This window comes from Cherax quadricarinatus, chromosome 17 (assembly GCF_038502225.1).
Source record: "Cherax quadricarinatus isolate ZL_2023a chromosome 17, ASM3850222v1, whole genome shotgun sequence".
NCBI lineage: Eukaryota > Metazoa > Arthropoda > Malacostraca > Decapoda > Parastacidae > Cherax > Cherax quadricarinatus.
This window is the reverse complement of record NC_091308.1, coordinates 38473163-38500662: the sequence shown is the minus strand read 5'-3', so window position 1 is coordinate 38500662 and position 27500 is coordinate 38473163. Positions and strand designations below refer to the sequence as shown.

Genomic DNA, 27500 nt, shown 5'->3' with positions numbered 1-27500 from the left:
ACAGCCACAGTAACTCACAGCGTCACTCCCACTAGCGGCCTTGATGGGCACTCAGGTACCCTAGACAGCCACAGTAACTCAAAGCGTCACTCCACTAGCGGCCTTGACGAGCACTAGGTACCCTAGACAGCCACAGTAACTCAAAGCGTCACTCCACTAGCGGCCTTGATGGGCACTAGGTACCCTAGACAGCCACAGTAACTCAAAACGTCACTCCACTAGCGGCCTTGACGAGCACTAGGTACCCTAGACAGCCACAGTAACTCAAAGCGTCACTCCACTAGCGGCCTTGACGAGCACCAGGTACCCTAGACAGCCACAGTAACTCACAGCGTCACTCCACTAGCGGCCTTGATGGGCACTAGGTACCCTAGACAGCCACAGTAACTCACAGCGTCACTCCACTAGCGGCCTTGATGGGCACTAGGTACCCTAGACAGCCACAGTAACTCAAAACGTCACTCCACTAGCGGCCTTGACGAGCACTAGGTACCCTAGACAGCCACAGTAACTCAAAGCGTCACTCCACTAGCGGCCTTGATGGGCACTAGGTACCCTAGACAGCCACAGTAACTCAAAACGTCATTCCACTAGCAGCCCTGACGGGCACTAGGTACCCTACACAGCCACAGTAACTCACAGCATCACTCCACTAGTTGTCCTGACGGGCACTAGGTACCCTACACAGCCACAGTAACTCACAGCATCACTCCACTAGTGGTCCTGACGGGCACTAGGTACCCTACACAGCCACAGTAACTCACAGCATCACTCCACTAGTGGTCCTGACAGGCACTAGGTACCCTACACAGCCACAGTGACTCACAGCATCACTCCACTAGTGGTCCTGACAGGTACTAGGTACCCTTCACAGCCACAGTAACTCACAGCATCACTCCACTAGTGGTCCTGACGGGCACTAGGTACCCTACACAGCCACAGTAACTCACAGCATCACTCCACTAGTGGTCCTGACAGGCACTAGGTACCCTACACAGCCACAGTAACTCACAGCGTCACTTCACTGGTGGTCCTGACGGGCACTAGGTACCCTACACAGCCACAGTAACTCACAGCATCACTCCACTAGTGGTCCTGACGGGCACTAGGTACCCTACACAGCCACAGTAACTCACAGCGTCACTTCTCTGGTGGTTCTGATGGGCACTAGGTACCCTACACAGCCACAGTAACTCGCAGCGTCACTCCACTAGTGGTCCTGACGGGCACTAGGTACCCTACACAGCCACAGTAACTCACAGCATCACTCCACTAGTGGTCCTGACAGTCACTAGGTACCCTACACAGCCACAGTAACTCACAGCATCACTCCACTAGTGGTCCTGACGGGCACTAGGTACCCTACACAGCCACAGTAACTCACAGCATCACTCCACTAGTAGTCCTGACAGGCACTAGGTACCCTACACAGCCACAGTAACTCACAGCATCACTCCACTAGTGGTCCTGACGGGCACTAGTTACCCTACACAGCCACAGTAACTCACAGCATCACTCCACTAGTGATCCTGACGGGCACTAGGTACCCTACACAGCCACAGTAACTCACAGCATCACTCCACTAGTGGTCCTGACAGTCACTAGGTACCCTAAACAGCCACAGTAACTCACAGCATCACTCCACTAGTGGTCCTGACAGTCACTAGGTACCCTACACAGCCACAGTAACTCACAGCATCACTCCACTAGTGGTCCTGACAGGCACTAGGTACCCTATACAACCACAGTAACTCACAACGTCACTCCACTGATGGTATGAATAATATCGTCAACTTGAGAATTATTCGTGCTAGTCCTTGGGTCATAATCAACAGGCAGGTCCCAGCACTCCTAGGTAAGTCCCAGCAACCTCAGGAAGTTTCCAGCATCCTCAGTCAGGTCCCAGGAACCTCAGGAAGTTTCCAGCATCCTCAGTCAGGTCCCAGGATCCTCAGGAAGTTTCCAGCATCCTCAGTCAGGTCTCAGGAACCTCAGGAAGTTTCCAGCGTCCTCAGTCAGGTCTCAGGAACCTCAGGAAGTTTCCAGCATCCTCAGTCAGGTCCCAGCAACCTCAGGAAGTTTCCAGCATCCTCAGTCAGGTCCCAGGAACCTCAGGAAGTTTCCAGCATCCTCAGTCAGGTCCCAGGAACCTCAGGAAGTTTCCAGCATCCTCAGTCAGGTCCCAGCAACCTCAGGAAGTTTCCAGCATCCTCAGTCAGGTCCCAGCAACCTCAGGAAGGTCCAGACACCCAAGACAGTTGCTCAGCTTTGAAAAAGTTCAACGTTCAGGGACTGATCACCTCACACCTACCACTCCACTACTTATACTGACACCAGCATTTAAGTCACCTCTGTGTTTCGACTGAAGAAGCATATTGAAAGGTCGAAACGTGTCGGAAATAAAGATATCCTCCTGTTGCACCGTCTCACTCAGCTATATAAGCCACTTCTCCGGCCATTTGCTGTACTTTCTACAAGATTAATGGACTGAACACATCGATTCCAGGCTGAGGGACTGATACCTCAAACTCCTCTTCTTCTTACACGTTCCTGCTTTGTATTGGACTGATGAAGCCATCTTGTGGTGAAACGTTTAAACGTTTCTTCAGTAAAGATTCCCATATGTTGCGTAAGTGTCTCAGTCTTCAACTTGTCGGTTTTCATAATTATTTATTATCTCACTCAGCTACGATGACACAGGTTAGACCTGGGAGAGCCTCCCAGTGTACATGCCTGGGAGAACATCCCATGGTGTGTAGACCTAGGAGACTCTCCCAGTGTACATGTATGGGAGAGCCTCCCAGATTGTGCAGGTCTGGGAGACCCTGCCAGTGTACATGCCTGGGAGAGCCTCACAGGGTGTGTAGGCCTGGGAGAGCCTCCCAGGTTGTGTAGGCCTGGGAGAGCCTCCCAGGGTGTGTAGGCCTGGGAGAGCCTCCCAGGGTGTGTAGGCCTGGGAGAGCCTCCCAGGGTGTGTAGGCCTGGGAAAGCGTGTGAACCCTGGTGTAGAGAAGAGCGTGATACGTGTGTGAGGCTACAGTGTGTAGCGGTGTCTTGATACACGAGGCGGGATTTCACGCTACGTGACGGGACTTTCTGGGTGGCGAGACACTGTGGGTGTGAGTGTGCGGGAGACAGCGTCTCCCACGGCCACCAGTGACGCGCGAAACATCGCATTGGTCAAGCTCTTGCTCCCCGTCCCTCACGCCCACCCCTCACATACATGATTATTATGATTCATAACCTTTACACACACACACACACACACACACACACACACATACACACACACATACACACACACACACACACACACACACACACACACACACACACACACACACACACACACACACACACACTCACACACACACACACACATAAACACACACACACACACACATACACACACACACACACACACACAAACACACACACACAAACACACACACACACACACACACACACACACACACACACACACACACACACACACACACACACACACACACACACACACACACACACACACGCATAAACAAACAAACACGCACACACGCGGGGGCCAAGAACTGTGACTCGACCCCTGCAACCACATACACCTTAATAGAGCTCATCTGTGCTTCCATGATTGCAATTATAAAGAGCTTATTTGTCTAAAGTTCTGTTCTACAAGGTACAGTACTTTGTCTCTATCCTGTTCCTCATCCTCATATCAGACATAGAGATGTAAACCATAGCACTGTATCATCCTTTGCAGACGATACTAGGATCTGCATGAGAGTGTCTTCCATTGAGGACACGGCAAATCTCCAAGATATAAACCAAGTTTTCCAATGGACAACGAGGAACAATATGATGTCCAATGAAGACAAATTCCAACTACTCCGTTATGGAAAACTGAAGGAAATAATAACTAGAACTGAGTTTACTTCAGACTCTAATCACACAATACAGCGGAAACGTAATGTGAAGGACCTGGGAGTAGTAATATCTGAGAATCTCACCTTCAAGGATCACAACAGTGCCACTATCACATCTGCGAGGTAATCAGGTATTATCCAAAAACGGGAGGGTAGATCCAGTTCCTTGGATATAGAGCTATTCATTAGCACTAAGTACATCACCCGCGTCCCCTCGACGGGCTTTCATTCACTACAGTTAATTTATCATTTAGGTTGGATAATGAAAACATTCAAGACAAGAGATGCAAGCCAGTGATGATCCTTTTTAAATCACTGGTTCTCTCTAGGCTAGAATACTGCTGTACAGTAACTTCTCCATTCAAGGCAGGTGAAACTGCAGATCTAGAGAATGTACAGAGAGCCTTCACTGCACATGTAAGTTCCATCAAACACCTTAACTACTGGGAACGCTTGGAAGCACTTGACTTGTACTCACTAGAACGCAGGCGAGAAAGATACATCATAATCTACACCTGGAAGATCCTGGAGGGACTGGTCCCTAATCTGCACACAGAAATCACTCCCTACGAAAGCAAAAGACTTGGCATGCGATGCAACATTCCCCAGTGAAAAGTAGGGGCGCCATTAGTACACAAAGATAAAACACAATAAGTATCCGGAGCCCAAGACTGTTCAACAGCCTCCCACCAGCCATAAGGGGAATTACCAATAGACCCCTGGTTGTCTTCAAGAGAGAGCTGGATAGATACGTAAAGTTAGTGCCGGATCAGCCGGGCTGTGGTTTGTACGTTGGACTACGTGCGGCCAGCAGTAACAGCCTCGTTGATCAGGCCCTGATCCACCGGGAGGCCTGGTCATGGACCGGGCCGCGGGGACGTTGATCCCCGGAATGCCCCCCAGGTAGACTCCAGGTACCTCAGCTCACGTCATAGCACAGACCTAGCTGAGGTTTATTGCCCACCCCCAGGATGCCACACTTTCCAGTCGACTAGCACCAAGGTACCTATTTATTTCTAGGTGAAAAGGTGAAAAGGAGCAACAGGCGTAGGTAGGCTCTCCCCTCCATCTCGTTAAGCCCGTGAATCGAATCTTGGTGCCTCCAGGTGAGAGCCGAGAAATATGCCTTTGAGTTATAGTTAATTACGACTTAAACACCTGTGTTTGCAACATACCCAGTACCGGTACAGGTGACACAAAGTGCACTACCACCACCTCAACACTTCTGCTCACAACACATCAGGTACCAGTACACAAGGTGTAACTCAAGACAACACTCATTGAGTACTTACCTGTACTCTGGCCTCAGTCAGATCGATCTTCATAGCAATCTCTTCACGTGTATAGATGTCTGGGTAGTGAGTCTCCTGAAGCATGGCAAACCCACCGTTAGTTCTCTCATACACACACGCATATATATATATATATATATATATATATATATATATATATATATATATATATATATATATATATATATATATATATATATATATATATATATAAATATATATATATATATATATATATATATATATATATATATATATATATATATATATATATATATATATATATATATATATATATATATATGCAATAAGATCACAGTAAACAGGTGATTTCAAAATATGCAAAACAACCACTCTGAAAGAATAGAGAAATTCCTTGATAATGTGAGTAGTCACGAAAGCGCTTGGAATTTCTCTATTCTTTCAGAGTGGTTGTTTTGCATATATATATATATATATATATATATATATATATATATATATATATATATATATATATATATATATATATATATATATATATATATATATATATATATATATATATATATATATATATATATATATATATATATATATATATGTATATATTTATTTATTTATATACAGTTCATAAACAGTATTATTTTTGTCCAACAAATGTAATATAGATTATGCAGTTAAATATTGTACATTCATAGAGGCCTTGAAGATGACAACGAAGATGAAGACAAAGAGGAAGAAGAAGACATAAAGAAGAAAGGTGGTGGTGCGACGTACCTGGAAGGCTCTCTCCAGTTCCTTGAGTTGAGCAGAGGTGAAGGTAGTTCTGATGCGCCTTTGTTTCCTCTTCTCTGAGAGTACCCCATCATGTGCACCGTACATCTTGTACCCCAGACCAGCTGTACAGGAACACAACACTGTGTAAGTAACACTCTCTACTCCACACACACTGTGTACGAAACATTCCCTACTCCACACACTGTGTACGTAACATTAGCTACTCCACACACTGTGTACGTAACATTCACTACTCCACACACTGTGTACGAAACATTCCCTACTCCACACACTGTGTACGTAACATTAGCTACTCCACACACTGTGTACGTAACATTCCCTACTCCACACACTGTGTACGTAACATTAGCTACTCCACACACTGTGTACGTAACATTCACTACTCCACACACTGTGTACGAAACATTCCCTACTCCACACACTGTGTACGTAACATTAGCTACTCCACACACTGTGTACGTAACATTCACTACTCCACTCACTGTGTAGGTAACATTCGCTACTCCAAACACTGTGTAAGTAACACTCTCTACTCCACACATTGTATACATAACATTCGCTACTCCACACACGGTGTACGTAACATTAGCTACTCCACGCACTGTGTACGTAACATTCACTACTCTGCTCACTGTGTAGGTAACATTCGCTACTCCAAACACTGTGTAAGTAACACTCTCTACTCCACACATTGTATACATAACATTCGCTACTCCACACTCTGTGTACGTAACATTAGCTACTCCACACACTGTGTACGTAACATTCGCTACCCTACACACTGTGCATGTGACATTCGTTACTCCACACACTGTGTAAGTAACACTCTCTACTCCACACACTGTGTAAGTAACACTCTCTAATCCACACACTGTATACGTAACATTCGCTACTCCACACACTGTGTACATAACATTCGCTACTCCACACACTGTGTACGTAACATTCGCTACTCCACACACTGTTTACGTAACATTCGCTACTCCACACACTGTGTACATAACATTCGCTACTCCACACACTGTGTACGTAACATTCGCTACTCCACACACTGTGTACGTAGCATTCACTACTCCACACACTGTTTACGTAACATTCGCTACTCCACACACTGTGTACGTAACATTCACTACTCCACACACTGTGTACGTAACATTCGCTACTCCACACACTGTGTACATAACATTCACTACTCCACACACTGTGTACATAACATTCACTACTCCACACACTGTTTACGTAACATTCGTTACTCCACACACTGTTTACGTAACATTCGCTACTCCACACACTGTGTACATAACATTCGCTACTCCACACACTGTGTACGTAACATTCACTACTCCACACACTGTTTACGTAACATTCGCTACTCCACACACTGTGTACATAACATTCGCTACTCCACACACTGTGTACGTAACATTCGCTACTCCACACACTGTGTACGTAGCATTCACTACTCCAAACACTGTGTACGTAACATTCGCTACTCCACACACTGTGTACGTAACATTCACTACTCAACACACTGTGTACGTAACATTCACTACTCCACACACTGTGTACGTAACATTCGCTACTCCACACACTGTGTACGTAACATTCACTACTCAACACACTGTGTACGTAACATTCGCTACTCCACACACTGTGTACGTAACATTCGCTACTCCACACACTGTGTACGTAACATTCGCTACTCCACACACTGTGTACGTAACATTCACTACTCCACACACTGTGTACGTAACATTCGCTACTCCACACACTGTGTACGTAACATTCGCTACTCCACACACTGTGTACGTAACATTCGCTACTCCACACACTGTGTACATAACATTCACTACTCCACACACTGTGTACATAACATTCACTACTCCACACACTGTTTACGTAACATTCGTTACTCCACACACTGTTTACGTAACATTCGCATCTCCACACACTGTGTACATAACATTCGCTACTCCACACACTGTGTACGTAACATTCACTACTCCACACACTGTTTACGTAACATTCGCTACTCCACACACTGTGTACATAACATTCGCTACTCCACACACTGTGTACGTAACATTCGCTACTCCACACACTGTGTACGTAGCATTCACTACTCCAAACACTGTGTACGTAACATTCGCTACTCCACACACTGTGTACGTAACATTCACTACTCAACACACTGTGTACGTAACATTCACTACTCCACACACTGTGTACGTAACATTCGCTACTCCACACACTGTGTACGTAACATTCACTACTCAACACACTGTGTACGTAACATTCGCTACTCCACACACTGTGTACGTAACATTCGCTACTCCACACACTGTGTACGTAACATTCGCTACTCCACACACTGTGTACGTAACATTCACTACTCCACACACTGTGTACGTAACATTCGCTACTCCACACACTGTGTACGTAACATTAGCTACTCCACACACTGTGTACGTAACATTCACTACTCAACACACTGTGTACGTAACATTCGCTACTCCACACACTGTGTACGTAACATTCGCTACTCCACACACTGTGTACGTAACATTCGCTACTCCACACACTGTGTACATAACATTCACTACTCCACACCCACACTATGTAAATAACAATCACTAATCAACACACACACACACACACACACACACACACACACACACACACACATAAACACACACACACACACACACACACACACACACACACACACACACACACACACACACACACACACACACACACACACACACACACACGCACACACACACACACACACACACACACACATACGCACACACACACACATACGCACACACACACACACACATACGCACACACACACACATCTCCAACCTCACCCCTACAGCTGCCCCCTATGGACATTCTGACCCCACCCCCCCATCACAAACCCCACCCACACAACAACCCACCATAGGCCCCCACCAGGGCTCCCACTCCCACAACCCCAATATTCTCCCAGGACCACAGTGATAGAAAAGAGGCTGAAGATTTGGTACACGAACGCAGACGGAACAACGAATAACTATGAGGAGTGGCACGAAAGATTCAGTGAGAAATCCCCAGACATCATAGCAGTCACAGAAACGAAACTCACTGAGACAATAACAGACACAATCTTCCCACCGGGATATCAGATCCTGAGGAAAGATAGAAGGAGTAGAGGGGGAGGAGGGGGAGGAGGGGGAGGAGGGGGAGGAGGGGGAGGAGGGGGAGGAGGGGGAGGAGGGGTTGTACTGCTCATAAAAAACCGGTGGGGATTTGAGGAGATGGAAGGCATGGACGCGATTGGAGAAAGGGACTACATAGTAGGTACAATTCAGTCTGGGGAACGTAGTCATTGGAGTGATGTATAACCCACCACAGAACTGCAGGAGGCCAAGAGAGGAGTACGAAGAAAACAACAGAACAATGGTGGACACACTAGGTGAGGTGGCAAGAAACAAGAGGTCACAATTGGAAGTTGAAGACCCAGATGAGTCAAAGGGATGTTAGGAAGTATTTGTTCAGTCATAGAGTTGTCAGAGAGTGGAACAGCCTAGCAAGTGAGGTAGTGGAGGCAGGAACCATACATAGCTTTAAGATGAGGTATGATAAAGCTCATGGAGCAGTGAGAGAGAGGACCTAGTAGCACTCGGTGAAGAGCGAGGGCCAGGAGCTGAGTCTCGACCCCTGCAGCTACAATTAGGTGAGTACACACACACTAGAGTCATAACATTCAGTCACCTAAGAACACAACATAACTTATATCAAGTTAAACAACTTTTATTCATCACGATCATTTACATTTAGAAAAATAAAAATAATATTTCATCGCCTTGTTTTTTAGGATAAATATTCTTCCTCTTAAGGTAATTTATCAGTGTAACATTAGAGGTTAGTTAGAGAGCAACCCTGAATCACAGGTGAAGTAGATCTGCTTGTTTCCACCCTCACTCTCAGCCCCTTTTCAGCAGACAGAGGACAGAAATATTCATATCTCTTTCATCTGGGTTTCATTCCTCTCCCTCCAAGTAGCTTGAAAATTTTCACCGACTATTGTTTTTGACACTTTAATTCCTGAGTTCACTTATATAGCCACTCAGGGATACAGGAAAAAAATCGAATATTCTCAGATACACGCAATGTACTCCAGTACTCTCTACTGTACTGTAATACTGTGTACACTGATGCTGTGTACACTGATGCTGTGTACACTGATGATGTGTACACTGATGCTGAGTACACTGATGCTGTGTACACTGATGTTGTGTACACTGATGCTGTGTACACTGATGCTGTGTACACTGATGCTGTGTACACTGATGCTGTGTACACTGATGCTGTGTACACTGATGCTGTGTACACTGATGTTGTGTACACTGATGCTGTGTACACTGATGCTGTGTACACTGATGTTGTGTACACTGATGCTGTGTACACTGATGCTGTGTACACTGATGCTGTGTACACTGATGCTGTGTACACTGATGCTGTGTACACTGATGCTGTGTACACTGATGTTGTGTACACTGATGCTGAGTACACTGATGCTGTGTACACTGATGCTGTGTACACTGATGCTGTGTACACTGATGCTGTGTACACTGATGCTGTGTACACTGATGCTGTGTACACTGATGCTGAGTACACTGATGCTGTGTACACTGATGCTGTGTACACTGATGCTGTGTACACTGATGCTGTGTACACTGATGCTGTGTACACTGATGCTGTGTACACTGATGCTGTGTACACTGATGCTGTGTACACTGATGCTGAGTACACTGATGCTGTGTACACTGATGCTGTGTACACTGATGCTGTGTACACTGATGCTGTGTACACTGATGCTGTGTACACTGATGCTGTGTACACTGATGCTGTGTACACTGATGCTGTGTACACTGATGCTGAGTACACTGATGCTGTATACACTGATGCTGTGTACACTGATGCTGTGTACACTGATGCTGAGTACACTGATGCTGTGTACACTGATGCTGTGTACACTGATGCTGTGTACACTGATGCTGTATACACTGATGCTGTGTACACTGATGCTGTGTACACTGATGCTGTGTACACTGATGCTGTGTACACTGATGCTGTGTACACTGATGCTGTATACACTGATGCTGTGTACACTGATGCTGTGTACACTGATGCTGAGTACACTGATGCTGTGTACACTGATGCTGTATACACTGATGCTGTGTACACTGATGCTGTGTACACTGATGCTGTGTACACTGATGCTGTGTACACTGATGCTGTGTACACTGATGCTGTGTACACTGATGCTGTGTACAGTTCACCACCCGTGTACATCAACACATAATGTTGTACAAAGTTACACACTACATTGTTTGAATGAAGATTCAAGAAATATGTTCTCACTCTGAGGAAATGAGGAAGATGGGAAGTATTATCTGAGGTCAGTGGTCACGTGTGGTCATACCTGTCCTGAGCTGCCTGGGTATTAGCGTGGGCTGTTACCAAGCACCATGGCTTGTTGTAGTGTTTCAGAATCTCAGGTTAAAGTGTTGAAGAAGGAGGTTCTACTTATTCAGGAGGAAAATAGGAGGCTGAAGCTTCGCATAGAAGAGTTCGGGAGTGAGAGTGAGATAGTTGGTGCTGGTAAGGAGGAAATGCTTACCAGCAGTGAGAATGTAAGCCGCTTTAAGTGGCAAGTGGTTCACAGTTCAAGAAGAAGGAAGATAAGGAGGGTAAGAAAGAAGATGTGAAGATAGTAAATCGATTCTCTGTTCTCCAGGACGAGTGCACTTCAGTGGTTAGTGAGGGTGAAGGTACCTCTGACTCCCCTGCTAATCAAGGTAAGAATCTGGTTGTGGGAGACTCTCAGGTAAGATATATGAACCGTGCTTTTTGTAACAGAGAAAGAAAAGTCAGACAGAGAGTGTGCCTCCCAGGAGCTGGTATTGGTGACATAGTCAGCAGGTTGGATAATATTATGTCAGGTAATGGGAACAAGCCCATTATCTGTCTTAGTGCTGGTGGAAATGACATTGGGAAAGGCAGGAGACAGGAGCTACTGGATTAGTACAGGTAAGCCATAGAAGTAGTCAGGTCTAAGGGAGGGATCCCTATCATATGTAGCATCTTGCCTAGAAAGGGAGTGGGCAATGAATGGATGTCTAGAGCAATTGGTATAAACTGCTCCCTGGAGAAGTACTGCAAGGAACTTGCAACCCCATTCATTGATAACTGGGGCAAATTCTATGGCAAGGGATGGGGTCCATCTCTCTGGGGCTGGGGCGGTTGCATTAGCCAATTCGATTGAGAGGGTCATTGATGACTTGTCTAGGACTTTAAACTGAAAGATTACAGAGGTATGGGTGTTTGTGGGAAACAATCAGGCTGCAGCATTATTGTTGGAAACAGCAGATATTACCAAGATACCCCAGGGATATGTTTAAAAGACAATATTCAAAATAAGGTTCCTAATAAAGACAAAGCAACTGATCAACAAACAAAGAGAGATAGTAGAGAGCAACTAGTGACTAGCTCCCTTAAGGTTTACTATACAAATAGTAGGAGTCGAAGAAATAAGATAGATGAGCTAAGATTACTTGCAAGTGTAGGTAATATAGATATTATTGCTATAACAGCGACCTGGTTCAACTTGAAGGATAGAGAAATGCTTTCTGAATGCAGTATAAAGGTTTATAAACTATTCCATACTGATAGGGTCAACAGGAAGGGTGGCGGAATGGCGATATATGTCAGAGATAATTTAAATTGTTGTGTTAGACATGATATAAGAATATAAACATCGGACACAGAATCAGTTTGGCTACAGTTTCTCGAGGGGAATGAAAAATTAATTTTGGGTGTGATATATTAGGGTCACAAGTGACATGGTCCTTAGGCAAATAGATAAATTAAAACCTAACAAATCCCCAGGCCCTGATGAACTGTATGCAAGGGTTCTAAAGGAATGTAAAGAGGAGCTTAGCACACCTTTGGCTAATCTTTTCAACATATCACTACAAACTGGCATGGTGCCAGATAAGTGGAAAATGGCAAATGTGATACCTATTTTCAAAACAGGTGACAGGTCCTTAGCTTCGAACTATAGACCAATAAGCCTAACCTCCATAGTGGGAAAATTTATGGAATCAATAATTGCCGAGGCAGTTCGTAGCCACCTTGAAAAGCATAAATTAATCAACGAATCTCAGCATGGTTTTACAAAGGGACGTTCCTGCCTTACGAATTTATTAACTTTTTTCACTAAGGTATTTGAGGAGGTAGATCATGGTAACGAATATGATATTGTGTATATGGACTTCAGTAAGGCTTTTGACAGGGTCCCACATCAGAGACTATTGAGGAAAATTAAAGCACATGGAATAGGAGGAGAAATTTTTTCCTGGATAGAGGCATGGTTGACAAATAGGCAGCAGAGAGTTTGCATAAATGGGGAGAAATCAGAGTGGGGAAGCGTCACGAGCGGTGTTCCACAGGGGTCAGTGTTGGGCCCCCTGCTGTTCACAATCTACATAAACGACATAGATGAGGGCATAAAGAGCGACATCGGCAAGTTTGCCGATGACACCAAAATAGGCCGTCGAATTCATTCTGACGAGGACATTCGAGCACTCCAGGAAGATTTGAATAGACTGATGCAGTGGTCGGAGAAGTGGCAGATGCAGTTTAATATAGACAAATGCAAAGTTCTAAATGTTGGACAGGACAATAACCATGCCACATATAAACTAAATAATGTAGATCTTAATATTACGGATTGCGAAAAAGATTTAGGAGTTCTGGTTAGCAGTAATCTGAAACCAAGACAACAGTGCATAAGTGTTCGCAATAAAGCTAATAGAATCCTTGGCTTCATATCAAGAAGCATAAATAATAGGAGTCCTCAGGTTGTTCTTCAACTCTATACATCCTTGGTTAGGCCTCATTTAGATTATGCTGCACAGTTTTGGTCACCGTATTACAGAATGGATATAAATTCTCTGGAAAATGTACAAAGGAGGATGACAAAGATGATCCCATGTATCAGAAACCTTCCCTATGAGGATAGACTAAGGGCCCTGAAACTGCACTCTCTAGAAAGACGTAGAATTAGGGGGGATATGATTGAGGTTTATAAGTGGAAGACAGGAATAAATAAAGGGGATGTAAATAGTGTGCTGATAATATCTAGCCTAGACAGGACTCGCAGCAATGGTTTTAAGTTGGAAAAATTCAGATTCAGGAGGGATATAGGAAAGTACTGGTTTGGTAATAGAGTTGTGGATGAGTGGAACAAACTCCCAAGTACCGTTATAGAGGCCAGAACGTTGTGTAGCTTTAAAAATAGGTTGGATAAATACATGAGTAGATGTGGGTGGGTGTGAGTTAGACCTGATAGCTTGTGCTAACGGGTCGGTTGCCGTGTTCCTCCCTTGAGTCAATGTGACCTGACCTGACTAGGTTGGGTGCATTGGCTTAAGCCGGTAGGGACTTGGACCTGCCTCGCATGGGCCAGTAGGCCTTCTGCAGTGTTCCTTCGTTCTTATGTTCTTATGTTCTTAAACCTTGATAGACAGTACAGTAAGCTGCTATGGGACGAAATTCATAAGGCGTCTAGATATCAAAATGTTGTGTTAATGGGGGATTTTAACTTTAGACAAATTGATTGGAACAATTTGACAGGAAATCTTGACTCTAGTGACTTTCATGATACAGTTGAGGATTGCTTTTTAAAATAGTTTGTGGCAGAACCAACTAGAGGAAACAATCTGCTTGACTTGGTTCTTGCCAACAAAGATTCACTAATTAATAATCTTGAAGTTAATGATGAGCTTGGAGAAATTGATCACAAATCACTTATGCAACTCTTGGGTATCTTTATTGAGGAAACGTTTCGCCACACAGTGGCTTCATCAGTCCATACGTAGGAGAAACTTGAAGAACAGGAGGAGAATGAGGTAATCAGTCCCTCAACCTTGAGTCGATATGTTCAGTCCATCAATCTGGAATAGAATTCTATTCAAGATTGATGGACTGAACATATCGACTCAAGGTTGAGGGACTGATTACCTCATTCTCCTCCTGTTCTTCAAGTTTCTCCTACGTATGGACTGATGAAGCCACTGTGTGGCGAAACGTTTCCTCAATAAAGACACCCAAGAGTTGCACATGTGTCTAATTTATCAACATGTCGGTTCTCTGAACCATTCATCTACAAATCACTTAGTTTCAATATATTAGGGAATTACCAAGTAAAGTGCAATCAAGTCTCTGTCCCAGACTTTCGATTGGCTGATTTCCTGGGACTGAAAAATTACCTGGGTGGGCTAAATTGGGATGATCTGACTATGGGTCAGGTACCTGGTGTTGGTTGCCAATATGACGTTTGTCAGAGCATAGTTCTAGCTGCTCAGTCAACGTTTGTTCCGAGTAGGGAAATTAGATCTAATAAAAATGATCCCAAATGAATGAACAATAGATTAAAACATCTCATAGGTCAAAAGAGAGGCATATATAGGCGTATCAAAAGAGGGGATGGGCAGTTAAGAAATCAATATATTCAATTAAAGAGAGAAATAAAAAAAAAGGAATAAGAAAAACAAAAAGGGATTATGAGGCTAAGGTTGCAAGGGATTCGAAGACTAACCGAAAAGGGTTCTTTCAGGTATACAGAAGTAAGATTAGAGGCAAGATAGGCCCACTTAAGAGTAACTCTGGTCAGATCCCTGACAGTGATAGGGATATGTTTGTGAAATTTTCATTTCTTACTTCCTCTCAGTCTTTACTCAGGAAGATACTAGCGAAATTCCAGAAATAATAAATTATGTAGAACAGAACGATAATAAACTATGCACGATTGCAGTAACTAGTGACATGGTCCTCAGACAAAAAGAGAAATTAAAACCTAACAAATCCCCAGGTCCTGATGAATTGTTTGCAAGGGTGTTAAAGGAATGTAAAGAGGAACTTTGCAAACCTTTAGCTAATCTTTTCAACATATCACTACAAACTGGCATAGTGCCTGATAAGTGGAAAATGGCAAATGCAATACCTATTTACAAGGCAGGTGACAGGTCCTTGGCTTCGAACTATAGATCAATAAGCCTTACCTCCATAGTGAGAAAATTTATGGAATCAATAATTGCCGAGGCAATTCGTAGCCATCTTGTGTACGAATGGTATATAATACCGACAAGATGAGAGTAAGACACGTGTGCAACATCTGGGTATCTTTATTGTAGACGTTTCGCCATCCAGTGGCTTTATCAATACAAATTCTAGGACATAACTTGAAGACAGTAGAACTATGTACAGAAGATGAGGTAATCAGTCCCTCAACCTAGGAGTAGGTGCGAACAGCACCATAGTCGTGGAGATTCTGAAGCAGAAGAAAGAATCCTGGCGCTTATATAGTAACGTCAGGTGAAGCAGACGAGGGCAAATTCACTGGTAGGCGGGATTCCCCAGTGGAAGTAGGTCCTTCCCAAAGAGATGGGTTAGTTGTAGTAGTAGTTGTCGTAGTCGTGAAGGTTATGTACATGTCCTCAGAATTAAGATTCCATGATGTTGCAGTGTCTGACAAGTTGTGTACGAATGGTATATAATACCGACAAGATGAGAGTAAGACACGTGTGCAACATCTGGGTATCTTTATTGTAGACGTTTCGCCATCCAGTGGCTTTATCAATACAAATTCTAGGACATAACTTGAAGACAGTAGAACTATGTACAGAAGATGAGGTAATCAGTCCCTCAACCTAGGAGTAGGTGCGAACAGCACCATAGTCGTGGAGATTCTGAAGCAGAAGAAAGAATCCTGGCGCTTATATAGTAACGTCAGGTGAAGCAGACGAGGGCAAATTCACTGGTAGGCGGGATTCCCCAGTGGAAGTAGGTCCTTCCCAAAGAGATGGGTTAGTTGTAGTAGTAGTTGTCGTAGTCGTGAAGGTTATGTACATGTCCTCAGAATTAAGATTCCATGATGTTGCAGTGTCTGACAAGTTGTGTACGAATGGTATATAATACCGACAAGATGAGAGTAAGACACGTGTGCAACATCTGGGTATCTTTATTGTAGACGTTTCGCCATCCAGTGGCTTTATCAATACAAATTCTAGGACATAACTTGAAGACAGTAGAACTATGTACAGAAGATGAGGTAATCAGTCCCTCAACCTAGGAGTAGGTGCGAACAGCACCATAGTCGTGGAGATTCTGAAGCAGAAGAAAGAATCCTGGCGCTTATATAGTAACGTCAGGTGAAGCAGACGAGGGCAAATTCACTGGTAGGCGGGATTCCCCAGTGGAAGTAGGTCCTTCCCAAAGAGATGGGTTAGTTGTAGTAGTAGTTGTCGTAGTCGTGAAGGTTATGTACATGTCCTCAGAATTAAGATTCCATGATGTTGCAGTGTCTGACAAGTTGTGTACGAATGGTATATAATACCGACAAGATGAGAGTAAGACACGTGTGCAACATCTGGGTATCTTTATTGTAGACGTTTCGCCATCCAGTGGCTTTATCAATACAAATTCTAGGACATAACTTGAAGACAGTAGAACTATGTACAGAAGATGAGGTAATCAGTCCCTCAACCTAGGAGTAGGTGCGAACAGCACCATAGTCGTGGAGATTCTGAAGCAGAAGAAAGAATCCTGGCGCTTATATAGTAACGTCAGGTGAAGCAGACGAGGGCAAATTCACTGGTAGGCGGGATTCCCCAGTGGAAGTAGGTCCTTCCCAAAGAGATGGGTTAGTTGTAGTAGTAGTTGTCGTAGTCGTGAAGGTTATGTACATGTCCTCAGAATTACCTCATCTTCTGTACATAGTTCTACTGTCTTCAAGTTATGTCCTAGAATTTGTATTGATAAAGCCACTGGATGGCGAAACGTCTACAATAAAGATACCCAGATGTTGCACACGTGTCTTACTCTCATCTTGTCGGTATTATATACCATTCGTACACAACTTGTCAGACACTGCAACATCATGGAATCTTAATTCTGAGGACATGTACATAACCTTCACGACTACGTCAACTACTACTACAACTAACCCATCTCTTTGGGAAGGACCTACTTCCACTGGGGAATCCCGCCTACCAGTGAATTTGCCCTCGTCTGCTTCACCTGATGTTACTATATAAGCGCCAGGATTCTTTCTTCTGCTTCAGAATCTCCACGACTATGGTGCTGTTCGCACCTACTCCTAGGTTGAGGGACTGATTACCTCATCTTCTGTACATAGTTCTACTGTCTTCAAGTTATGTCCTAGAATTTGTATTGATAAAGCCACTGGATGGCGAAACGTCTACAATAAAGATACCCAGATGTTGCACACGTGTCTTACTCTCATCTTGTCGGTATTATATACCATTCGTACACAACTTGTCAGACACTGCAACATCATGGAATCTTAATTCTGAGGACATGTACATAACCTTCACGACTACGACAACTACTACTACAACTAACCCATCTCTTTGGGAAGGACCTACTTCCACTGGGGAATCCCGCCTACCAGTGAATTTGCCCTCGTCTGCTTCACCTGACGTTACTATATAAGCGCCAGGATTCTTTCTTCTGCTTCAGAATCTCCACGACTATGGTGCTGTTCGCACCTACTCCTAGGTTGAGGGACTGATTACCTCATCTTCTGTACATAGTTCTACTGTCTTCAAGTTATGTCCTAGAATTTGTATTGATAAAGCCACTGGATGGCGAAACGTCTACAATAAAGATACCCAGATGTTGCACACGTGTCTTACTCTCATCTTGTCGGTATTATATACCATTCGTACACAACTTGTCAGACACTGCAACATCATGGAATCTTAATTCTGAGGACATGTACATAACCTTCACGACTACGACAACTACTACTACAACTAACCCATCTCTTTGGGAAGGACCTACTTCCACTGGGGAATCCCGCCTACCAGTGAATTTGCCCTCGTCTGCTTCACCTGACGTTACTATATAAGCGCCAGGATTCTTTCTTCTGCTTCAGAATCTCCACGACTATGGTGCTGAACATTAAAATGGTATGAAATACCGACAGATTGTTAAGTAAGACAAATATGCAACAGTTAGGTATCTCTATTTCGAAACGTTTCGCCTACACAGTAGGCTTCTTCAGTCGAGTACAGAAAGGTTGATAGAAGCAGAAGATACTTGAAGACGATGTAATCAGTCCATCACCCTTAAAGTTTTGAGGTGGTCAGTCCCTCAGTCTGGAGAAGAGCATTGTTCCGTTGCTTCTATCAACCTTTCTGTACTCGACTGAAGAAGCCTACTGTGTAGGCGAAACGTTTCGAAATAGAGATACCTAACTGTTGCATATGTGTCTTACTTAACAATCTGTCGGTATTTCATACCATTTTAATGTTCATTCTGTCAGACACTGCAACACAAGGGTATCTTGGTACAGACCACTTCGACAACCCCTACTAGTGAGAACGGCTGGGTTTGAGAAGGACCTGCCCTCCCAAATCAACCTACGTCTCACCTCCTGGCACTATATAAAGGCCCCATTCTGTCACTTCAACTTCATATTGTTTCAGACAACGGAACAATGCTCTTCTCCAGACTGAGGGACTGACCACATCAAAACTTTAAGGGTGATGGACTGATTACATCGTCTTCAAGTATCTTCTGCTTCTATCAACCTTTCTGTAATCGACTGAAGAAGCCTACTGTGTAGGCGAAACGTTTCGAAATAGAGATACCTAACTGTTGCATATGTGTCTTACTTAACGACTATGGTGCTGTTCGCACCTACTCCTAGGTTGAGGGACTGATTACCTCATCTTCTGTACATAGTTCTACTGTCTTCAAGTTATGTCCTAGAATTTGTATTGATAAAGCCACTGGATGGCGAAACGTCTACAATAAAGATACCCAGATGTTGCACACGTGTCTTACTCTCATCTTGTCGGTATTATATACCATTCGTACACAACTTGTCAGACACTGCAACATCATGGAATCTTAATTCTGAGGACATGTACATAACCTTCACGACTACGACAACTACTACTACAACTAACCCATCTCTTTGGGAAGGACCTACTTCCACTGGGGAATCCCGCCTACCAGTGAATTTGCCCTCGTCTGCTTCACCTGACGTTACTATATAAGCGCCAGGATTCTTTCTTCTGCTTCAGAATCTCCACGACTATGGTGCTGTTCGCACCTACTCCTAGGTTGAGGGACTGATTACCTCATCTTCTGTACATAGTTCTACTGTCTTCAAGTTATGTCCTAGAATTTGTATTGATAAAGCCACTGGATGGCGAAACGTCTACAATAAAGATACCCAGATGTTGCACACGAGTCTTACTCTCATCTTGTCGGTATTATATACCATTCGTACACAACTTGTCAGACACTGCAACATCATGGAATCTTAATTCTGAGGACATGTACATAACCTTCACGACTACGTCAACTACTACTACAACTAACCCATCTCTTTGGGAAGGACATACTTCCACTGGGGAATCCCGCCTACCATTGAATTTGCCCTCGTCTGCTTCACCTGACGTTACTATATAAGCGCCAGGATTCTTTCTTCTGCTTCAGAATCTCCACGACTATGGTGCTGTTCGCACCTACTCCTAGGTTTTGGGGCTGATTACCTCATCTTCTGTACATAGTTCTACTGTCTTCAAGTTATGTCCTAGAATTTGTATTGATAAAGCCACTGGATGGCGAAACGTCTACAATAAAGATACCCAGATGTTGCACACGTGTCTTACTCTCATCGTAGCCATCTTGATAGGTATAAATTGATAAATGAATCACAACACGGTTTTACTAAGGGGCGTTCCTGTCTTACGAATTTACCAACTTTTCTCGCTGAGGTGTTTGAGGAGGTAGATCATGGTAATGAATATGATATTGTGTAAATGGACTTCAGTAAGGCTTTCAATAGAGTTCCACATAAAAGATTTTTGAGGAAACTTAAGGGACACGGAATAGGAGGAGAAATTTTTTTTCTGGTAGAGGCGTGGTTGACAAACAGGCAGCAAAGAGTTTGCATAAATAGGGAGAAATCAGAATGGGGACACGTCACAAGCGGTGTTCCACAGGGGTCAGTGTTGGGCCCCTAGTTGTTCACGATTTGCATAAACGATATAGATGAGGGAATAAATTGCGACATAAGCAAATTCGCTGATGACACCAAAATAGGCCGTCGAATTAATTTTATTGAGGACTTTAGTGCACTCCAGGATGATTTGAATAGACTGATGCAGTGGTCGGAGAAGTGGCAGATACAGTTTAATATAGACAAATGCAAAGTTCTAAATGTTGGACAGGACAATAACCATGCCACTTATAAACTGAATAGTGTAGATCTTAATACTACTGATTGCGAAAAGGATTTAGGAGTTCTGGTTAGCAGTAATCTGAAACCAAGACAACAGTGCATTAGTGTTCACAATAAAATAAAGCAGAATCCTTGGCTTCATATCAAGAAGTATAAATAATAGAAGTCCTCAGGTTGTTCTTCAACTCTATATATCCTTGGTTAGGCCTCATTAAGATTATGCTACACAGTTCTGGTCACCATATTACAGAATGGATATAAATGCACTGGAAAACGTACAGAGGAGGATGGCAAAGTTGATCCCATGTATCAGAAATCTTCCCTATGAGGATAGACTGAGGGCCCTGAATCTGCACTCTTTAGAAAGGCGTAAAGTTAGGTGGGGATATGATTGAGGTGTATAAATGGAAAACAGGAATAAATCAAGGGGATGTAAATAGCGTGCTGAAAATATCCAGACATAAGAACATAAGAACATAAGAAAGGAGGAACACTGCAGCAGGCCTGTTGGCCCATCCAACAGGCCTGCTGCAATTTTCAATGCTACCCAAGAAATAAGCTCTGATGTGCAAGTCCCACTCAAATCCAACCCCTCCCACTCATGTACTTATCCAACCTAAATTTGAAACTACCCAAAGTCCTAGCCTCGATAACCCAACTAGGTAGACTGTTCCACTCATCAACTACCCTATTTCCAAACCAATACTTTCCTTTCTAAATCTAAACTTATCTAATTTGAATCCATTATCTAATTTAAATCCCTTACTGCGGGTTCTCTCTTGGAGAGATATCCTCAAGACCTTATTTATATCCCCTTTATTAATACCTATCTTCCACTTATACACTTCGATCAGGTCTCCCCTTATTCTTCGTCTAACAAGTGAATGTAACTTAAGAGTCTTCAATCTTTCTTCATAAGGAAGATTTCTAATGCTATGTATTATTTTAGTCATCCTACGCTGAATGTTTTCTAACGAATTTATGTCCATTCTGTAACATGGAGACCAGAATTGAGCTGCATAATCTAGGTGAGGCCTTACTAATGATGTATAAAGCTGCAGTATGACCTCTGGACTTCTGTTGCTTACACTTCTAATGTCGGTTCTCTGAACCATTCATCTACACTTCTTGATATAAATCCCAGTAATCTATTTGCCTTATTACGTACGCTTAGGCATTGCAGTCTTGGTTTAAGGTTGCTGCTCACCATAACCCCCAAGTCCTTTTCACGATCTGTATGGCTAAGTTCTACATTATTTAACTTATAAATAATGTATTTAACTTATAAAACAGGACTCGCAGCAATGGCTTCAAGTTGGAAAAGTTCAGATTCAAGAACGATACAGGAAAGCACTGGTTTAGTAATAGAGTTGTGGATGAGTGGAACAAACTCCCGAGTACCGTCATAGACGCTAAGACGTTGTGTAGTTTTAAAAATAGGTTGGATAAATACATGAGTATGTGTGGGCGGGTGAGTTGGACCTGACTAGCTTGGGCTACAAGGTCTAGTGCCGTGCTCCTTCCTTAAGTGGAAGTGACCTGACTAGGTGGTCATTGTTCTAGGCCGGGGGTGGCATGGACCTGCATCGCATGGGTCAGTAGGCCTCTTGCAGTGTTTCTTCTTTCTTAGGTTCTTATGTTCTTATGACTGACTAGGAACATTGATGAGGGTGAGGAAGATGGGAAGTATTATCTGGGGACTGACTAGGAACATTGATGAGGGTGAGGAAGATGGGAAGTATTATCTGGGGACTGACTAGGAACATTGATGTGGGTGAGGAAGATGGGAAGTATTATCTGGCGACTGACTAGGAACATTGATGTGGGTGAGGAAGATGGGAAGTATTATCTGGAGACTGACTAGAAACATTGATGTGGGTGAGGAAGATGGGAAGTATTATCTGGAGACTGACTAGGAACATTGATGTGGGTGAGGAAGATGGGAAGTATTATCTGGGGACTGACTAGGAACATTGATGTGGGTGAGGAAGATGGGAAGTATTATCTGGAGACTGACTAGGAACATTGATGTGGGTGAGGAAGATGGGAAGTATTATCTGGAGACTGACTAGGAACATTGATGTGGGTGAGGAAGATGGGAAGTATTATCTGGGGACTGACTAGGAACATTGATGTGGGTGAGGAAGATGGGAAGTATTATCTGGGGACTGACTAGGAACATTGATGTGGGTGAGGAAGATGGGAAGTATTATCTGGGGACTGACTAGGAACATTCATGTGGGTGAGGAAGATGGGAAGTATTATCTGGGGACTGACTAGGAACATTGATGTGGGTGAGGAAGATGGGAAGTATTATCTGGGGACTGACTAGGAACATTGATGTGGGTGAGGAAGATGGGAAGTATTATCTGGGGATTGACTAGGAACATTGATGTGGGTGAGGAAGATGGGAAGTATTATCTGGGGACTGACTAGGAACATTGATGTGGGTGAGGAAGATGGGAAGTATTATCTGGGGACTGACTAGGAACATTGATGTGGGTGAGGAAGATGGGAAGTATTATCTGGGGACTGACTAGGAACATTGATGTGGGTGAGGAAGATGGGAAGTATTATCTGGGGACTGACTAGGAACATTGATGTGGGTGAGGAAGATGGGAAGTATTATCTGGGGACTGACTAGGAACATTGATGTGGGTGAGGAAGATGGGAAGTATTATCTGGGTACTGACTAGGAACATTCATGTGGGTGAGGAAGATGGGAAGTATTATCTGGGGACTGACTAGGAACATTGATGTGGGTGAGGAAGATGGGAAGTATTATCTGGGGACTGACTAGGAACATTGATGTGGGTGAGGAAGATGGGAAGTATTATCTGGGGACTGACTAGGAACATTGATGTGGGTGAGGAAGATGGGAAGTATTATCTGGAGACTGACTAGGAACATTGATGTGGGTGAGGAAGATGGGAAGTATTATCTGGGGACTGACTAGGAACATTGATGTGGGTGAGGAAGATGGGAAGTATTATCTGGGGACTGACTAGGAACATTGATGTGGGTGAGGAAGATGGGAAGTATTATCTGGGGACTGACTAGGAACATTAATGTGGGTGAGGAAGATGGGAAGTATTATCTGGGGACTGACTAGGAACATTGATGTGGGTGAGGAAGATGGGAAGTATTATCTGGGGACTGACTAGGAACATTGATGAGGGTGAGGAAGATGGGAAGTATTATCTGGGGACTGACTAGGAACATTGATGTGGGTGAGGAAGATGGGAAGTATTATCTGGGGACTGAGTGGAACATTGATGTGGGTGAGGAAGATGGGAAGTATTATCTGGGGACTGACTAGGAACATTGATGTGGGTGAGGAAGATGGGAAGTATTATCTGGGGACTGACTAGGAACATTGATGTGGGTGAGGAAGATGGGAAGTATTATCTGGGGACTGACTAGGAACATTGATGAGGGTGAGGAAGATGGGAAGTATTATCTGGGGACTGACTAGGAACATTGATGTGGGTGAGGAAGATGGGAAGTATTATCTGGGGACTGACTAGGAACATTGATGTGGGTGAGGAAGATGGGAAGTATTATCCGGGGACTGACTAGGAACATTGATGTGGGTGAGGAAGATGGGAAGTATTATCTGGGGATTGACTAGGAACATTGATGTGGGTGAGGAAGATGGGAAGTATTATCTGGGGACTGACTAGGAACATTGATGTGGGTGAGGAAGATGGGAAGTATTATCTGGGGACTGACTAGGAACATTGATGTGGGTGAGGAATATGGGAAGTATTATCTGGGGACTGACTAGGAACATTGATGTGGGTGAGGAAGATGGGAAGTATTATCTGGGGACTGACTAGGAACATTGATGTGGGTGAGGAAGATGGGAAGTATTATCTGGGGACTGACTAGGAACATTGATGAGGGTGAGGAAGATGGGAAGTATTATCTGGGGACTGACCCTAACATTGATGTGGGTGAGGAAGATGGGAAGTATTATCTGGGGACTGACTAGGAACATTGATGTGGGTGAGGAAGATGGGAAGTATTATCTGGGGACTGACTAGGAACATTGATGTGGGTGAGGAAGATGGGAAGTATTATCTGGGGACTGACTAGGAACATTGATGTGGGTGAGGAAGATGGGAAGTATTATCTGGAGACTGACTAGGAACATTGATGTGGGTGAGGAAGATGGGAAGTATTATCTGGGGACTGACTAGGAACATTGATGTGGGTGAGGAAGACGGGAAGTATTATCTGGGGACTGACTAGGAACATTGATGTGGGTGAGGAAGATGGGAAGTATTATCTGGGGACTGACTAGGAACATTGATGTGGGTGAGGAAGATGGGAAGTATTATCTGGAGACTGACTAGGAACATTGATGTGGGTGAGGAAGATGGGAAGTATTATCTGGGGACTGACTAGGAACATTGATGTGGGTGAGGAAGATGGGAAGTATTATCTGGGGACTGACTAGGAACATTGATGTGGGTGAGGAAGATGGGAAGTATTATCTGGGGACTGACTAGGAACATTGATGTGGGTGAGGAAGATGGGAAGTATTATCTGGAGACTGACTAGGAACATTGATGTGGGTGAGGAAGATGGGAAGTATTATCTGGGGACTGACTAGGAACATTGATGTGGGTGAGGAAGATGGGAAGTATTATCTGGGTACTCACTAGGAACATTGATGAGGGTGAGGAAGATGGGAAGTATTATCTGGGGACTGACTAGGAACATTGATGAGGGTGAGGAAGATGGGAAGTATTATCTGGGGACTGACTAGGAACATTGACGTGGGTGAGGAAGATGGGAAGTATTATCTGGGGACTGACTAGGAACATTGATGAGGGTGAGGAAGATGGGAAGTATTATCTGGGGACTGACTAGGAACATTGATGTGGGTGAGGAAGATGGTAAGTATTATCTGGGGACTGACTAGGAACATTGATGTGGGTGAGGAAGATGGGAAGTATTATCTGGGGACTGACTAGGAACATTGATGTGGGTGAGGAAGATGGGAAGTATTATCTGGGGACTGACTAGGAACATTGATGTGGGTGAGGAAGATGGGAAGTATTATCTGGGGACTGACTAGGAACATTGATGTGGGTGAGGAAGATGGGAAGTATTATCTGGGGACTGACTAGGAACATTGATGTGGGTGAGGAAGATGGGAAGTATTATCTGGGGACTGACTAGGAACATTGATGTGGGTGAGGAAGATGGGAAGTATTATCTGGGGACTGACTAGGAACATTGATGTGGGTGAGGAAGATGGGAAGTATTATCTGGGGACTGACTAGGAACATTGATGTGGGTGAGGAAGATGGGAAGTATTATCTGGGGACTGACTAGGAACATTGATGTGGGTGAGGAAGATGGGAAGTATTATCTGGGGACTGACTAGGAACATTGATGTGGGTGAGGAAGATGGGAAGTATTATCTGGGGACTGACTAGGAACATTGATGAGGGTGAGGAAGATGGGAAGTATTATCTGGGGACTGACTAGGAACATTGATGTGGGTGAGGAAGATGGGAAGTATTATCTGGGAACTGACTAGGAAGATTGATGTGGGTGAGGAAGATGGGAAGTATTATCTGGGGACTGACTAGGAACATTCATGTGGGTGAGGAAGATGAGAAGTATTATCTGGGGACTGACTAGGAACATTGATGTGGGTGAGGAAGATGGGAAGTATTATCTGGGGACTGACTAGGAACATTGATGTGGGTGAGGAAGATGGGAAGTATTATCTGGGGACTGACTAGGAACATTCATGTGGGTGAGGAAGATGAGAAGTATTATCTGGGGACTGACTAGGAACATTGATGTGGGTGAGGAAGATGGGAAGTATTATCTGGGGACTGACTAGGAACATTGATGAGGGTGAGGAAGATGGGAAGTATTATCTGGGGACTGACTAGGAACATTGATGTGGGTGAGGAAGATGGGAAGTATTATCTGGGGACTGACTAGGAACATTGATGAGGGTGAGGAAGATGGGAAGAATTATCTGGGGACTGACTAGGAACATTGATGAGGGTGAGGAAGATGGGAAGTATTATCTGGGGACTGACTAGGAACATTGATGTGGGTGAGGAAGATGGGAAGTATTATCTGGGGACTGACTAGGAACATTGATGTGGGTGAGGAAGATGGGAAGTATTATCTGGG

At 44.0% G+C, this 27500-nt stretch overlaps 1 protein-coding gene across 1 annotated transcript in view; it reads right to left on the bottom strand.

Annotated features, from left to right (window-relative positions):
* The window catches only part of LOC128686474 (paired mesoderm homeobox protein 2B-like), a 539888-nt gene that overhangs the window by 401769 nt on the left and 110619 nt on the right, over positions 1–27500 (bottom strand). Inside the window, exons 3-4 of the mRNA XM_070086010.1 lie at positions 5975–6096; positions 5216–5290 (exon numbers count right to left, since the gene is read on the bottom strand). Of these exons, the coding sequence (XP_069942111.1) occupies positions 5216–5290; positions 5975–6096 (197 nt within the window). The remainder of the gene's footprint in view (positions 1–5215; positions 5291–5974; positions 6097–27500) is intronic.